This window comes from Pundamilia nyererei, unplaced genomic scaffold (assembly GCF_000239375.1).
Source record: "Pundamilia nyererei isolate P.nyererei 1_Seehausen unplaced genomic scaffold, PunNye1.0 scaffold00006, whole genome shotgun sequence".
Taxonomy (NCBI): domain Eukaryota; kingdom Metazoa; phylum Chordata; class Actinopteri; order Cichliformes; family Cichlidae; genus Pundamilia; species Pundamilia nyererei.
This window is the reverse complement of record NW_005187407.1, coordinates 208,803-222,545: the sequence shown is the minus strand read 5'-3', so window position 1 is coordinate 222,545 and position 13,743 is coordinate 208,803. Positions and strand designations below refer to the sequence as shown.

The following is a 13,743-nucleotide window of genomic DNA, read 5'->3' as shown; positions in this document are numbered from 1 at the left end:
CACACACACACACACACACACACACACACACACACACACACACACACAGGTTTGCTCCAGACTACAAGCTCATTGAAAAGGTTCTCCATGATACTTTATTACGATAAGAAAACTGAGCTCTCTTTCTGCTGATTTGAGACTCTGTTCAATGTTAATTATCAGAAACAAATGAAGGGCCTTTGGCTCATAATTAAAAAATCATTCATATTTATATTTATTTGTCCTTTTTGTAAATTCCATTCATGCCTTGTGGTGACAAATATAACTACAACAGTAAAGACATCACAATTAGAGACATTAAGTCTAGTCAAGTCACCTTTATTTATATAGCACATTTAAAAGACATCAAGTGTTGGCCATTAAAGACATTGCCAGTAACGTCACCAAAAATCAAATACAAACACAAGTGACACCCATTTCACACCATTTAACATCACTTAGATTTGTTTAACAGATCTTTGTACCGCTGCCCTGATGGTAGTGATGAAGAGGATATGATAGGTCACCTTTCCCACCAATACTCCCAAAATTGCATCATACTATCTTGTTGCTGTGTTTCTGAAAGCTACATGAAAATAAATATGTAGGCTTTTATTGATTTTAATTTATGACAATAACTCGTATGAAACGTATTTACTAAATCTACGTTTGTAACCAACCAACACCTTCTCAACTCTGTATAGATGTAACAAGTAACTTTTCTGTTTTATGTATTTTATCTCTAATTGAGATACAATTGTGTTACTTTTAATGGTGTAAGGTAATCCTGTGTGCTGCAGTCCTTCTCTTCACCAGTTTAATATAATTGCCCCTTGTTTGTCTCCGTAGTTTCTGACTCGCGCAGTGGGAAAAACAAGTCAGGCGGACCTGATGATGACCTTGAAAATGTCCCACCTATCAATCAGTCTGTTGCCATGGCAATTGCTGGGAACCCCTTCAACACACTGGGACGGAACGCTCTTCTTTCCATGGCATCTATGGTAATGGCCATGTGTATTTAATTTCCTAATAAAAGGACGCTAACAGATTATAGCCTGCTGCCTGTTGTTTTTAAAAGTTCAGACGTGCTTGTGTGTGCGCATGTGAGCGACTGTATCTGTGAATATTCCCATTCCTAACAGGTGAGCTGCACAGAAGCAGATTGATTAGCTGTCAGAGCCACACACATACTTCATTCATCCTGAAAAATCACACACACGCATACACACACGTCTCCGGGAGATGGTTTATGGGCAGGCATTGCCATCATAAGTGAACAGGGCCATCCTCCCTGACAAACACATCCATCAAGTACAGCTACAGCAACAACACAGGCGCCAAAACCGAACGCTGCCATTCTTTTTATCTTCCTTCTGTTTCTTTCCAAAAGATGAATCAGTTCCTTGTATGTTGCTGCAAGAAGTGCTGTTGTGGAAAATATGATTTTGACAAGAGTGAGCCATTGTTCTGGTATCCACCACAAAACTAAACACCTCCCCCAGAGCACTTGGTCCTCATTTTTGGGCAGTCCACCTTCTAACAATGTTTCCAGTGAATCTTACTCATAGAGAGAACAATATTTTCCTATGATAAACAAGAGATGCTTTAGATTAAACTGTAATATTTGATGTAGGTTCTGGTAAGCTGCGGGCAGTCCTGCTCTTAAAACCCCCCAAAAAACCCCCAAAAGACAGAGACCTGGAAACAAGGTTCTAGGTGGGACACCTAGAGCACTAGGAGGTTAATGGCTACATTTATCAAAGCTGCTGCAAAATGAAGCAGCGGTAGCCGTCTATACTAGCGATTCATCATCTCACGAGTGAAGGTAAATGAATCTGCAATAGATTTAACACCTGTTAAGATGGAGGAGAGAACCATATTTCATTGAAGCTAGTGAGAAACCATATTTGTGGTTTAGAGAAGCTTGTCAGTGATGTACTGTTAGTTTATTGTATGCACTTGTTAGAGTACACTGTATAACTCAATAGGTTGAGCACTGGCAGTTGTGTCACATGAATTTAATATGAATTGGATCTATGACGTTATTGCATGCAGAGTGTAGTTTTAGAACAGCTTCATAGATTTTGTTTTGCGTGTGACAGTTTAATTTATTTCTAGGACACACTTTCTAAATGTGTAATCTGCAGCAGATGCACACATTTCCATTCAGTGAGAGCTGCACTCCATTGGATCCAACACATATCTGTCTCTGTCCTCTCTTCTTCCCAGCAAGGTAAATCCATAGCCACCCTGGCTGCAGACACCAGTCGCCACCTTTTGGTGTGCTTCCTGTGGGTGATGAAGAATGCCGATGGGAACCTGATTCAGCGCTGGACTATGGATATGCCTCCCTCACAGCTCAACAAACTGCTGGAGCTCCTCACCATCTGTATCTCCTGCTTTGAGTATAGGGTCTGTCTTTGCTTATTTTCTAATAATTTAATTTAATGCACTACTTTGGATGTTTGTGTATTTGCATACCTTCCCTACACGTGTTTTTTCTCACACTCCTCAGTGCATGTTACCAATGTATCCTTGTGTATTTTCTTCCTGGTTACTACATGCTTATTGTGTGTTTTGTAGGGAAAGCAGAGCAGTGACAAAGTGAGCACCCAGGCCTTACAGAAATCTCAGCAGGCCAAACATCAGTTGGAGGAGGCCCTGCTGAGAGGAATGGGAGCCCGTGGGGAAATGATGAAACGAGTTGGAGGTGATGTGTTTCTTGGCACTTTAAGGAATAAAGCCTGGAATTGGTTTTCTGACATTTAAATGTAGAATGTTTCAAAGATTTACACACAAACTTCCTCTTAAAATAGTCAACATTCAGATTTTGGAAATCTTATGATAATTTTTATAGTTGTGCGGTCGAGGATTGCTGCATATATGAAAAGCCTTTTGTTTATTTTGTAATCCACACTTTCAGGCACTAATCATATAAGTTTCTTCTTACACTGCAGTAAATCTTTTCACATGACAGGCTGTTCATACTTCTACCACATGGATGCAGTTTTAGTTTATAGTCTGCACAATAAGTGTACTTTTTTTTCTTCTCATGCTCTGTTTTTATATACCACACAGGAACAGATAGGACCATGGGTCAGAGAGAGGTCCTCCGCTGGAGAAAGGATCTCACTCAGTGGCGACAGACCAATGACAGACAGGATAAGTATGTTGTAATCTTTGTGTCTCCTTCTCAGTTTTTTCCCTTTAATTATTACCTCTTGATGCACCTGGATGTCTTCTTCTATGCCTTTCCCTTTCTCTCCTTTTTCTTTTCCTTCTTTCTTTTATATTTTTAATATTTGCCTCTCTTTCCTCATTTTCCATCAGGACTAAAGCTGAGTTGGACCAGGAAGCTCTGATCAGTGGGAACTTGGCCACTGAGTCAAACCTCATAGTGCTCGACCTGCTGGAGACAATCGTCCAGGTCAGAACTGTCTTAAATACCCTGAGTAACATTAATGTGCATTTAATAAATACATTTGCAATCATTTTAGACTTACTATGCTACGTTGTCATCATATATTATCGCCAGCCACTTCACTAGTTACACCTTGCTAGTATTAGAACTGCCTGAACTCCTCGTGGTATAGATTCAACGACATGTTGAATACATTCCTCAGATATTTTGACGTGATGCCATTACTCAGATTTCTCAGCTGCATTCTGCAACATCCCAAAGGTGTTCTGTTGGCTTGAGTTCTGGTGACTGCAGAGGCCATTTCAGTGAACTTGCTCTCTTGTTCGAGAAACCAGCTAGAGATTATCTTAAATTTGTGACACGGCACATTATCCTGCTGGAAGCAGCCATCGGAAAATGGTCATAAAGGGATGGACATGATGAGCAGCAACAACTCAGGTTGACTGTGGCACGTAAACAATGCTCAGATGGTACTGAAGGGCACAAAGTGTGCCAAGAAAATATCCCCACACCATTACACCACCAGCAGCAGGGCGGATGCTTGCTTTCCGTGCTTTCATGCCAAACTTGGGCCCTTACGAAAAATTGCTGTAGAGTAAAACAAGACTCATCAAACCAGTCAACATTTTTCAATTTTTTCCAATTCTTGTTGCTGTCGCCTCAGTTTCCTGTTCTCAGTTGGCAGGAGTGGCACTGGGTGCCCATCTGCTTCAAAGTTCAATGTTGTTCATTTGGAGATGCTCTTCTGCATAGCTTGGTTGTAACAAGTGGTTATTTGAGTTACTTTTGCCTTCATATGACAAAGCAGTCTCACCATTCTCCTCTAGTAGAAGGTTAGTTAGTGGACAAGGGTACACGAGGGTATCCACTCTATGCAGCTTTAATGGGCTATCATAAACTTTTTACTCATCTGCTTGTTGTGTACTCTCTAGCTAAGAAGTTAAACTGGGACTTTTGTATTCATGTGATTTATTTATTTATTTTTTTCTCCCCCAGTGTTTCCCTAGCGTATCATCTATTTTTCTCTCTGTCTCACATTCAGGCGGTGCCATTGGCTGATTGTAAGGACAGCGTAGTTGGCGGGGTGCTGAAGGTGTTACTCCACTCTCTCACCTGCAGCCAGAGTACCACTTTCCTCTCTCACACCTTCAGCACGCTCAGAGCACTTGTCGTCAAGGTAGTTTCATGATGACGTGTGTGTGTGTGTGTATGTGTGTGTGTGTGTGTGCGCATATGTGTTTAGTTTCACTTTTTGAAAATTCAGGAGGTGGTGTGTGTGGGTTGGTCTGTTTAGATGAACACTATCTGTGTCTAAATTAAATGTTCTTATTTGTTTGTGTGGGTGGCCAACTGCTGATACAAGCCAGAATTATTTATGTATATATCTGTGTGTGTGTGTGTGTGGCTGTGTATATCATCGTGTGTGTGTGTGTGTGTGTGTGTGTGTAGTTTGGAGATCTGTTGTTTGAAGAGGAGGCGGAGCAGTGTGCAGACCTGTGCCAGAAGGTGCTTCAGTACTGCAGCAGCCCTGTGGATGAGAACAGAAGCCAGGCCTGTGCCACCCTCTATCTCATCATGAGATACAGCTACAGTAATGCCAGTGTAAGCACACACATCACAGCAACATGTAATCACACAATATCCTATTTATGTGTTCTAGTGAGCAGTAAGGATGCATAGGAACGTCCACAAATCAAGAACTAGCCACGCACTACCCTTTTTAAGCTTTCAGAAAAAAATGCTTTTGTATCACTTTGAGCTGAAGTGCTCACACAAGTTCAGAATTGCTTTTTATACATGTTCTCATGAAGACACACAGAAGCAGGGAGTCACACAGATCTTATCCTATCTTCTGCTCTCTTCCCCTTCTGCTCAGCTTTAATGTCTTTTCCGTGTCTATTTTAAGCGTGCAGCAAGAAAGTTTCTGCTGAAGGATGTGTCTCTAAGTGGAAAGCAGAGAGATATGTCACTGTCTGCCTCCCCATGTTCCAACCCCTCTATAACTAATGACAGCAACTCTGTGTGTGTATTAACTGTGCGTGATTCACTGCATATGCGCGTGTGAATGTGTAAGTATTTGTGCCGAAAGACAGGAAAGGAGGAAAGTCATGACAGAGTCGGGGAAGTGTTGGTAACGGAGGTGAAGCAATGATAGGAGGGAATGAAAAGGACATGATTGAGAAAAGACAGATATGAAGGAAGGGAGGCAGAGGCTAGAGTATCTTCTTTCATTCTCTACGCTGGTTCGATAACTGCTGTTGCAGTCGATATTTCCTGTGTTTACAGTCTGTACACTTTAATGAAAGTCAGACTCCAGCCCGCACAGCACATGCACGCCCATGCACACACGCACAGCATCTCCAGTTTAAATAGAGTATTTCTCCTTTGCATGTCCTAGCGTATGTTTGTTTATGTGCTGTATACAGAGGGAGCTGTGATCTGAATTAGCGTAGCAGCCGAATGACTCATTGATGCAGAACTTACTCCCTACCTCTTTCATTGTTTATGTTTTTATCCCGTGATCTCCCCTCGTCATGTTCTCAGTCTGTCGTGACACTTTTTCCCTCCCTTGTTATTTTAGTTAATTTTAGACTGCTTTAAAAAGACAAAGAAAAAAAAAGACAACTGCAGCCTTTTCCCCCTCACAAAACAGATAAATGTTGCTAAAACCGGCCCATTTATGGAGAGGGTAAAATGAGAACAAGAGGAAAAGGGGGCAGATGAGAAATACAATTACAAAGAAGGACAAAGAGGGTTATTTGTTGACTTAAGCTATCATTTAGGCTACTTCTCTGTACTTTTCTCTCATACGCACACACATGCACACACTGAGTTAGAGGGCAGTGATGGGTGGTTAGGCTCTGGCTCCATGCTCAGTTGAACAGAATGGGGCCGTAGAGATGATCCATGGGTGATTATGTCTCTGCTAATGGGAGATCATTTCCCGCTTAGCTGGTCATGCTGGAGATAGATGGGACTTCACACATACACGACCACATTCTCTCTCACACATACACACGGCCCTCTCTGCAGAAGATGGAAGGGTGTTTGTCACACCTGTTTTCTTGGACAGGTAGTGTGAAGGATGGAGAGACGAGGATAGGATAGGGAGGGGAGGGGAGCGGGGGGGAACAGGGAGACTTTTGTGCAATCAGTATTTGCTCATGCTTGCTAATGGGGACTATTAATTCTTTCCAAGCGCATAGCAAAATATGTGCTGTAGCTCACTCATTGTGCTATTAAATGGTGATAACAAGAAAATGTTTCCAAAGACAAACTGCATATTATTAGGTATTACAGTGTAGTGGTTTACACAAGCAAAAAATCCCCGTTTAGTCCCAGGAGGAGACGCATATCCCTTAGGGGTTGCTTCAGGAAGGGCATCCGGTGTTTACAAAAAAAATAAAAAAATCCACCTACCTCCTGCGGTGACCTCTTGTGAGTAAGGGAGCAGCCAGAAATGGCGTTTCCTTCTTAACTGTTGTAAAAAATGTTAGCGGTTTATTTTTTCCATGCAACTTGAAGGCAAAATGTAATCTTGCAGTTCCTGTTATGTTCTGTTCTGTTTTGTCACCAGTACTTCCCCTGCATGCTATAGAATAACTATGGAGAAAAAAGGTTTAATATTCTGGTCTGTGGAAATCCAGTATACACTTACAAACAGTGCAAAGCGTTAAACACATATTCACTGCGGTCTCTTCTGTCAGAATTTCTCGAGAGTCAAGATGCAGGTCACCATGTCTCTGGCCTCGCTGGTGGGCAAGTCTTCAGACTTCCAGGAGGAGTACTTAAGACGCTCTCTGCGCACCATCCTGGCCTATGCAGAGGAGGACACTGAGATGCAGAATACTCAGCTTCCCTCCCAGGTATAAAGTTATACGCACAGTCACACAGTTCAGCAGTTGCATTACTGATTTTGATTCATAACCTTAAGCCTGCTTTTTGATGTATGTCTGGGGTTTTTTTTCTTTTTACAGGTGGATGAGCTTCTAAGAAACCTGAACAGTATTTTATCCGACACAGTGAAGATGAGGGAGTTTCAGGAAGATCCTGAAATGCTCATGGACCTCATGTACAGGTAAGAAACCAAAAGCATCTGGTGTAAAAGGCATTCACTTGGTTTCTGTCTGTCTTCAGTGTCTTCCTCTTTGCATCCTACTCTATCATCGTTTTCTCATCACTCTGTGGCTTTTCTCTGTGTTTCACCACTGTTTCCTATTTCTCTGTGGCCTGGATGTTTTGCCTCTATTTGCTGCCCTTGCTATGGTAACCATGTGGTAGCAGTTTAGTCTTCTGATCTGGCTTTGTGTATATGCAAATGCAAACAGTATGTGTGTCCGAGCGTGCATGCGTGTGAGAGAACACGAAGGGGAAACACTGAGACAGAGGTCATGTATGTGCTTTTGGTTATTTTGGCACTTCAGCGTGCTTCGCTGTCACCTATGGTCATTTATCATGCACCTTTCTATTTAGTTTTTGGTCTCGGTCACATGGCGAGTCTCTCATAGCTTTACAGACTGACCTGCTAGTTTTACACATATACCTCCAAGCTTTCTAGCACACATAGGTCATTGATGAGCAAAACATGTGGTCACCAGATGCTTGAATTAATTTGTAAATTTTGTAGGGTGATTTGCAAACATAAATAAATAAACAGTGTTTTAGATTTAGTCTTATTCTGTTTAGTCGATAATTTTCCGTTCTTCTCAAAAACAGGAAATTGTGTTCAGCGTTCATGTTCCCCATAAAACACAATAACCCACTAATGTTGCTGTGCTCACTCTCATGCTCACATTTTATTTTGAGATATTTGTCTTTCACACATTGGCATTTATTTATATCTGTGCCACAGTTAAACTGATATTGCTTAAGACTATTATTTGATCTCCTTTTATGTAGTGTATTACACAAAAGTCATTATTTTCATACAGTACATTCATTTCCAACTTTTCTTTTTCTCTATTTGATTTCAAAATATTTTGACATAAATGCAGTCATTAAAATACACAGTTTATGCAGAACCTTATCTGCAGTGAGCCCATATCATTAACTACCACTTTTGCACTTGTTTGTCCAGCATGTGACGGTTTTCTGATACGGAGATTTTGATCTCAGATAGGCTTTTACCAGATGAATTAGGGGGGGAAATGATCCCTTCTCCCACTCCCATATCTTTCCAGGATAGCAAAAGGCTACCAGACGTCTCCTGACCTCCGCCTGACCTGGCTGCAGAACATGGCAGAGAAGCACAGCAACAGGAAGTGTTACACGGAGTCTGCAATGTGTCTGGTGCACGCTGCCGCCCTGGTGGCTGAGTACCTCAGCATGCTGGAGGATCACAAGTACCTGCCTGTTGGCAGTGTCACCTTTCAGGTAGACCACACAAACATATACATACAGAAATAACAAGGAGATAATACGTTTTTAGGCCTGAAACACAGGGACATAAAATAAGCAGTCTTCATTTGTTTATTATGGCTGTTGGTTGTTCTGTTGAATGAAGGCAAACCTTCAAGTGCACAGCAAGAAAATCTCACATCTCCCCGTGGATTGCTTCCATATTTGGTTGTGTGTGTCCAGAGGGGGGAGCTGTACACTCATAACGTCAACATGTAAATATGATCCCCTGGTATATCTGCTTAACGCCGTGTCTTTGAAGATGAAGAGGAGAATAAAAAAGCAAATGTGCTCCCGTGGGAAGATGGGAACAGCCTGTTTCCCTCATCTGAAAACAAACAGTTATAACAGTCAGAAAGTTGATTATGTTATCGATGAGCTGTGTTATACACAAGACCTCTGTGCTCAGGACAGTCTAACCTGCAGCAAGCCACTGATTGGATGGTCATTAAACGAGTTCCATTTCTCACCGCAGGACATCTTATTTTAAGCCGTGTTATTGATCATGTGATTAGCGGGGCTAAATGAGTGATTAGCTGACGGATCTTCTCCTCAGAATATCTCCCCCAATGTGCTGGAGGAGTCTGCGGTGTCGGACGACATCCTGTCCCCGGATGAGGATGGGGTGTGCTCAGGTCGCTACTTCACGGAGAGCGGCCTGGTGGGATTGCTGGAGCAGGCTGCTGAGCTCTTCAGCAATGTGAGACCATAAAACTGCACTAGTATTTGTGATATTTATGTTTAGTGCTAACATAAAAAACCTGTAATGATTTTTTTTTATCAAGGTTGGAGTAATTACTTTATAAAATTAGTATTATTAATGTGTTTTGTTTTTTTAAGCGGTAAATATCTACTTTGTTAATGCTAAAAAAAAAAGCCAGCCTTTAAGGATGCTGTATAACTGAAACAGAGAAAATCTTTGCACTTTAACAATAAATGTTTATATTTTCTTAAAATATACTATACTCTGTGCTAAACAGCAGCTATGGCTGTCTTTCCCATCAGGGTGGTCTCTATGAGGCAGTAAATGAGGTCTACAAGATCATCATACCAATCCTAGAGGCACATAGAGATTTCAGAAAACTGGCGTCAACACATGACAAACTTCAGAGAGCCTTTGATAACATCATTCAGAAGGTAATGACAGAGGAGGTGCTGTCATTTATTTAGTTAAAGTGAAAATAAGAAAGATCGTAAGATGCTGTAGATAAAACATTTTAAAAATCATTTTGGTACATGTTCTTATTCAGTATTTAAATATGTGTTTTAAACATCCTTGAAAACAAAAAACTGCTGCAAATTTATTTTTGGCTTTGAATAAAACCTTCAAAGTCTTCTTTATAATTTAAAAAATCCACAAAGGATAATTGACACAACAGAAATATCTGATTAGTATTTATTTGAGTGTGTTTTCTTCCCTCCAGGGACATAAGAGGATGTTTGGAACTTATTTCCGAGTGGGCTTTTATGGGGCCAAGTTTGGTGATCTGGATGAACGGGAATTCATCTACAAAGAGCCTGGGATCACACATCTGCCCGAGATATCACACAGGCTGGAGGTATGTAAGAGGAAAATGTGTGCATGTGTAGGTATGAAATAAAGGATATGGTGCCTGGCTGGACTGGTGAGATCTGACGCTTGAGGCTTTAAGTGAGCAGAACGACAGCGTGAAAGATTCACAAATTGTACTTCAGTTTTGATGACATTTAGAGCGCCTGAAAGCTATCATTTGCATGCTAAAAGGTGAAAAGAGGAAAAAAAAAGAAAGTAGTGGATGCATTGTCAGCTGCACTTGAGTCAAATTAGTGAATCTGTTCACGTTTAGTGTATTTCATGCTTTCGAGTGTTCTTTTAATGCTTTTTATTCTTTAAGGAGTAGCCTCCAATCGCAATTTGTATTTGAGTAAAAATGATTCTGCACTTTTTAAAGACCATATATTATGAACTGTACTGTATATTAACGACACAATTTCCTGCACTCCTAGAACTTCTACAGTCAGTGCTTTGGAGATGACACACTGGTGATGATTAAGGACTCTACGCCAGTGGACAGAAAACAGCTCAACCCCAATAAGGTGAGTAACTGTTATGCCAAACAATCAACTGGTAAATGTTAATCTCTAAATGATCAAATACTAATTTTAGTAGCAAAAATCTCCCCTGAGGGCATTTTTTGCCAGGCTTGTAGTTGTGACACCTGTAAGGACACTGCACTGTGTATTTCTACAATATTGTTTCTCCAAAACTCTAAAACTGCAGTGGTATGTCTATAGCAGCGTTTCTGCACTCGAGGGTTTGCTCCACTTTCTAAAATTGCTAGGCGAGACAGAAAGCGTCGTGATACATGAATGACAGGTTCCTCTCCTGCAGCCAAGCAGCCCGGAAACTAGCATGACTGCTCATTTGCAACCTTTCTCTTATGTTATTAAAATAGTTCAAGGGATTACAAACACTGAAAACGTTCGAGGTCCTAGAAAAGCCAGTCAGTTGTTGAATTGTCTTCATTAGAGATCAACAATGTGTAGATTAAAGATTCATCTGGAGTTTTCAGAGGCATCGACTCAAGCTGGACAGATCTGATTTGCATAAACTGGCCCAAATTTATGCAAATGACAAGTGGGAACTCAATTCCCTGTGTTTGAAAACAGCAGCACAATGCAACCAGAATGCACTGCACGTAGACTATCAGCGAGAAATTATGGATTCTTTGGACACATACCAGAGTTTGCTTTATTAGATATAAAAACAGACAATAAAACGCAGCTAAAGGCACACGTTTCTTAATCACGATAAGATGCTATTTTCATGAATAATAACTTAAGAAAACACTACCATTCCTCTCTAGGCGTATATCCAGATCACTTATGTGGAACCCTTCTTTGACGACTATGAGATGAAAGACCGACTGACAAACTTTGAGAAGAACTTTAACCTGCGGCGCTTCATGTACACCACACCCTTCACCAAGAGTGGGCGACCTCGGGGTGAACTCAATGAACAGTACAAGAGAAAGACCATCCTCACCACCATGCATGCTTTCCCCTATGTCAAGACCCGCATCAATGTCATTCAGAAAGAGGAGGTAAGTGCTGAATACACCTGGTGTGGAACACCTAGCAGCTATGAGTCACGTCACAGCTGCAGCAATACCCGTTGGCTATATTTCCTCGTCTTGTATTTCCAGTTTGACTTGACGCCTATCGAGGTGGCCATAGAGGACATGCAGAAGAAGACCAGAGAGCTCGCGGTTGCCACACACAGAGAACAACCCGATGCTAAGATGTTACAGATGCTGCTACAGGGCTCTGTGGGAGCCACTGTTAACCAGGTAATGAGCATTTGGGGCCGTTCGGTAAATAAAGGCAGCGATGCCATTTTGCACTACTGTGTGTCTTCTCCCGTTATAGCAGAAATGATTGCGCTTAACCAAATGACAGCTGTTCTTCTTAAATGACACTTTCTATCATGCATAATGTGATGGGGAAAATAACAGAGTGATTTACCTCCTATTTATGCTACCACATTTACAGTTTCCATTGTAGTCAAGGAGTGCAGGTGGGAGACATGGCAGTGATCACACATCAAAGCCCTCACCCCATCCGCAACCCTAATCCTTCCTTTGCTTTTCTCCTGATTTAGTTAAAACGTCAATTCAGGGCCCCTCTTCCTTTCATGTATCCGCTGCATGGCGTGCTGCACCGGAGGTCTCTTTGATCTGATAGCTTCCAGGTCCTGCCAGCATGGTGAATGTCGGTGTAATGACGAAGCAAGCTCTAGCGTCTCTGCTCGCCTTACTCTTTATCTTCCAGTGTCTAATCTGACAGGTCCCTTGCTCCAACCTGATGGTTGTATACATAACGCTAATGCTCTGCAGCTCAGTAAACATATAACTCTTGACTGTAATCAGTACAAGAGGCCGGGTTTCTGTGTGCGGGTTGGCAGCTCAGACCCAGGGCTGAGGCCCGGGCCCAGTGCATTTATGATTCTAATCAGAGCTGTTTAACTGCAGATACTGTGCGAGCGCGCTGCGGTTTTATGATGAATATAAGTTAGGATAACAAGATCTCATACTGGGCAAATGGGAGCCAAATGGAGAATGTATGCAGGGTTAGCAGTGACATTAGCTATACAGGAGGTAATCACAGCAGCTCCTTTCCTGATGGCTTCCTCGTGTTTTCAGTTCAGAATCGTAGCTCTTAGCTGCGTTTAGCCATTCAGGTAGTTGGTCATTTCCCCCAGTATGAATGAGGGGCTTTCTTATTCCTCCTTTGTTCACTTGCTGTCAAAACGCTTCCTCTCTTTCCTTCCTCCAGCCCCTCTTTGCTTTCTCTTTCTTCATCTCTCTGCTTCTTTGTTTTTGCTGATTGCCTTGTATCTCCGCCCCTTGTTTGTAGGGCCCGTTGGAGGTGGCCCAGGTCTTCTTGAATGAGATCCCAGCGGACCCAAAGCTCTTCCGTCACCACAACAAACTGCGCCTGTGTTTCAAAGAATTTATAATGAGGTAAGACCCTATCAAAGAATCACCACCTAGTGACAAAGGGTGAATAAATGGTGGTGAACAATGGGCACTGACTCAAGAGATTGAAGTATACAACAACATGTCAAAGAGATTTTCTTAGTAGGAAATGGAATGTATTTGTGAGATGTGACTTGGAAAGAGTGAAAGTCTTCTCCAGGATCTATATGCCTCTATTGTTGCCTGCGTAGGAAGATAAAAGTGCGCCACAAAGAAGTGAGAGTGATGGAGACTGATATCCTGCTGTTTAAACAGCCTGTCAGTCAAGATGAAGAGACTGAAGTGATAATCACAACTACATTTCCAACCAGATCACAGTGTAAATGAAGCAAAGAAGTAGGAGTAATGTGAATAATTATATATTATTTACATATTGAGACTATTTCCACTAAGCTGTTATTCTTCTAGCTAACTCTAGATTCATTATCA

General features: G+C 41.7%; 1 protein-coding gene across 4 annotated transcripts in view; it reads left to right on the top strand.

Moving 5' to 3' along the window:
* dock8 (dedicator of cytokinesis 8) overlaps positions 1–13,743 on the top strand; it is a 53,835-nt gene that overhangs the window by 35,937 nt on the left and 4,155 nt on the right. For all 4 annotated transcript variants that reach the window (XM_013914415.1, XM_005721983.2, XM_013914421.1 and 1 more), the window contains 17 exons: positions 829–980; positions 2,209–2,391; positions 2,563–2,689; positions 3,058–3,145; positions 3,310–3,406; positions 4,443–4,577; positions 4,850–5,002; positions 7,108–7,266; positions 7,378–7,478; positions 8,581–8,773; positions 9,354–9,497; positions 9,803–9,934; positions 10,222–10,356; positions 10,784–10,873; positions 11,644–11,880; positions 11,983–12,126; positions 13,193–13,299. In XM_013914415.1, coding sequence (XP_013769869.1) covers positions 829–980; positions 2,209–2,391; positions 2,563–2,689; positions 3,058–3,145; positions 3,310–3,406; positions 4,443–4,577; positions 4,850–5,002; positions 7,108–7,266; positions 7,378–7,478; positions 8,581–8,773; positions 9,354–9,497; positions 9,803–9,934; positions 10,222–10,356; positions 10,784–10,873; positions 11,644–11,880; positions 11,983–12,126; positions 13,193–13,299 — 2,377 coding nt within the window. The remainder of the gene's footprint in view (positions 1–828; positions 981–2,208; positions 2,392–2,562; positions 2,690–3,057; positions 3,146–3,309; positions 3,407–4,442; positions 4,578–4,849; positions 5,003–7,107; positions 7,267–7,377; positions 7,479–8,580; positions 8,774–9,353; positions 9,498–9,802; positions 9,935–10,221; positions 10,357–10,783; positions 10,874–11,643; positions 11,881–11,982; positions 12,127–13,192; positions 13,300–13,743) is intronic.